Here is a 975-nt window from a genome sequence, read left to right on the forward strand (position 1 = left end):
TTGGGGGGTGGTTGAGGGGTTGTTTTTTTATGCTGCTGTTGTTGTCAATGATCTTCGTTACTGTTTTCCCAATATTGATGTTGTAGAGCTCAGTGTGTCTCACCTCCATTCTCTCCCCTACCCCCCGCGGCGGTGCTACTGACTGAAGTGTTTTTAGGCCATCCCAAAGGAGGGACATTAACATGTTCTTGTGCTCAGTAGAATTGTAAGGTCAATAAGCTGATTCATCAATGTCAGGCTCATAACTGTGCCTGATCTACAACAGGGGACTGCTGCTTTTTTTCCCTGATCCTTACTATCGTCATTTTCCCTCTACTTCTTTTGTATGTTTGTCACACTCTTGTGACCCTCTATTTCTGAGTTGCCTTGATAGTTGAAGCAGACTTTGTGCTGTTGAAGCTAGAGAGGTGAGCAGAGTAAGCCTGATTCCCTGTAAGGACTTCTCTATTGACATCCACCCCTTGGCGCTCATATGACCTTATGTAGTTGCGAGCACCTCTACTAAAACAAACAAAATTATCTCCCTGCCCCTCTCCCTCTCCACTGCCAACCCCCAGGTTCCCGGTAGCTCCCTCCAGTTCATCCTGGACTGCCCATGCGCCAGTGACCAGCTGTCCCTCACAGCAGATGACCGCTTCCTGTTGTGCAAGAAACGGGATGACCCCTACGTGCACTCATTTGACCTCCGGACAGGAGAGCTACAGGAGAGTGTGTTCACGTCCACAGGAGAGCTTTACACTACTCCTGATGGTATGTGTGAGGGGAGGAGGAAGGGGGAGGATGGGGAGGAGGGGAGGGAGGGGAAGGAAGGAGGGGAGGAGGAAGGGGGAGGATGGGGAGGAGGGGAGGGAGGGGAAGGAAGGAGGGGAGGAAAGGAAAAGGGAGGGGGACTTACAGGAAAATGTGTTCTCGTCTACAGGAGAACTGTATACTACCCCTGGTTGTATGTGTGAAAGAGGGGGAGGGGGGGGGGGG

At 51.5% G+C, this 975-nt stretch overlaps 1 protein-coding gene across 1 annotated transcript in view; it reads left to right on the forward strand.

Annotated features, from left to right (window-relative positions):
* LOC101850273 (NACHT and WD repeat domain-containing protein 2) overlaps positions 1-975 on the forward strand; it is a gene marked incomplete in the record, with an annotated part of 40,874 nt that overhangs the window by 31,782 nt on the left and 8,117 nt on the right. The window contains 1 exon segment of the mRNA XM_013086412.2: positions 558-750. Within this exon segment, the coding sequence (XP_012941866.1) occupies positions 558-750 (193 nt within the window).

Source organism: Aplysia californica, unplaced genomic scaffold (assembly GCF_000002075.1).
Source record: "Aplysia californica isolate F4 #8 unplaced genomic scaffold, AplCal3.0 scaffold00464, whole genome shotgun sequence".
Lineage (NCBI taxonomy): Eukaryota > Metazoa > Mollusca > Gastropoda > Aplysiida > Aplysiidae > Aplysia > Aplysia californica.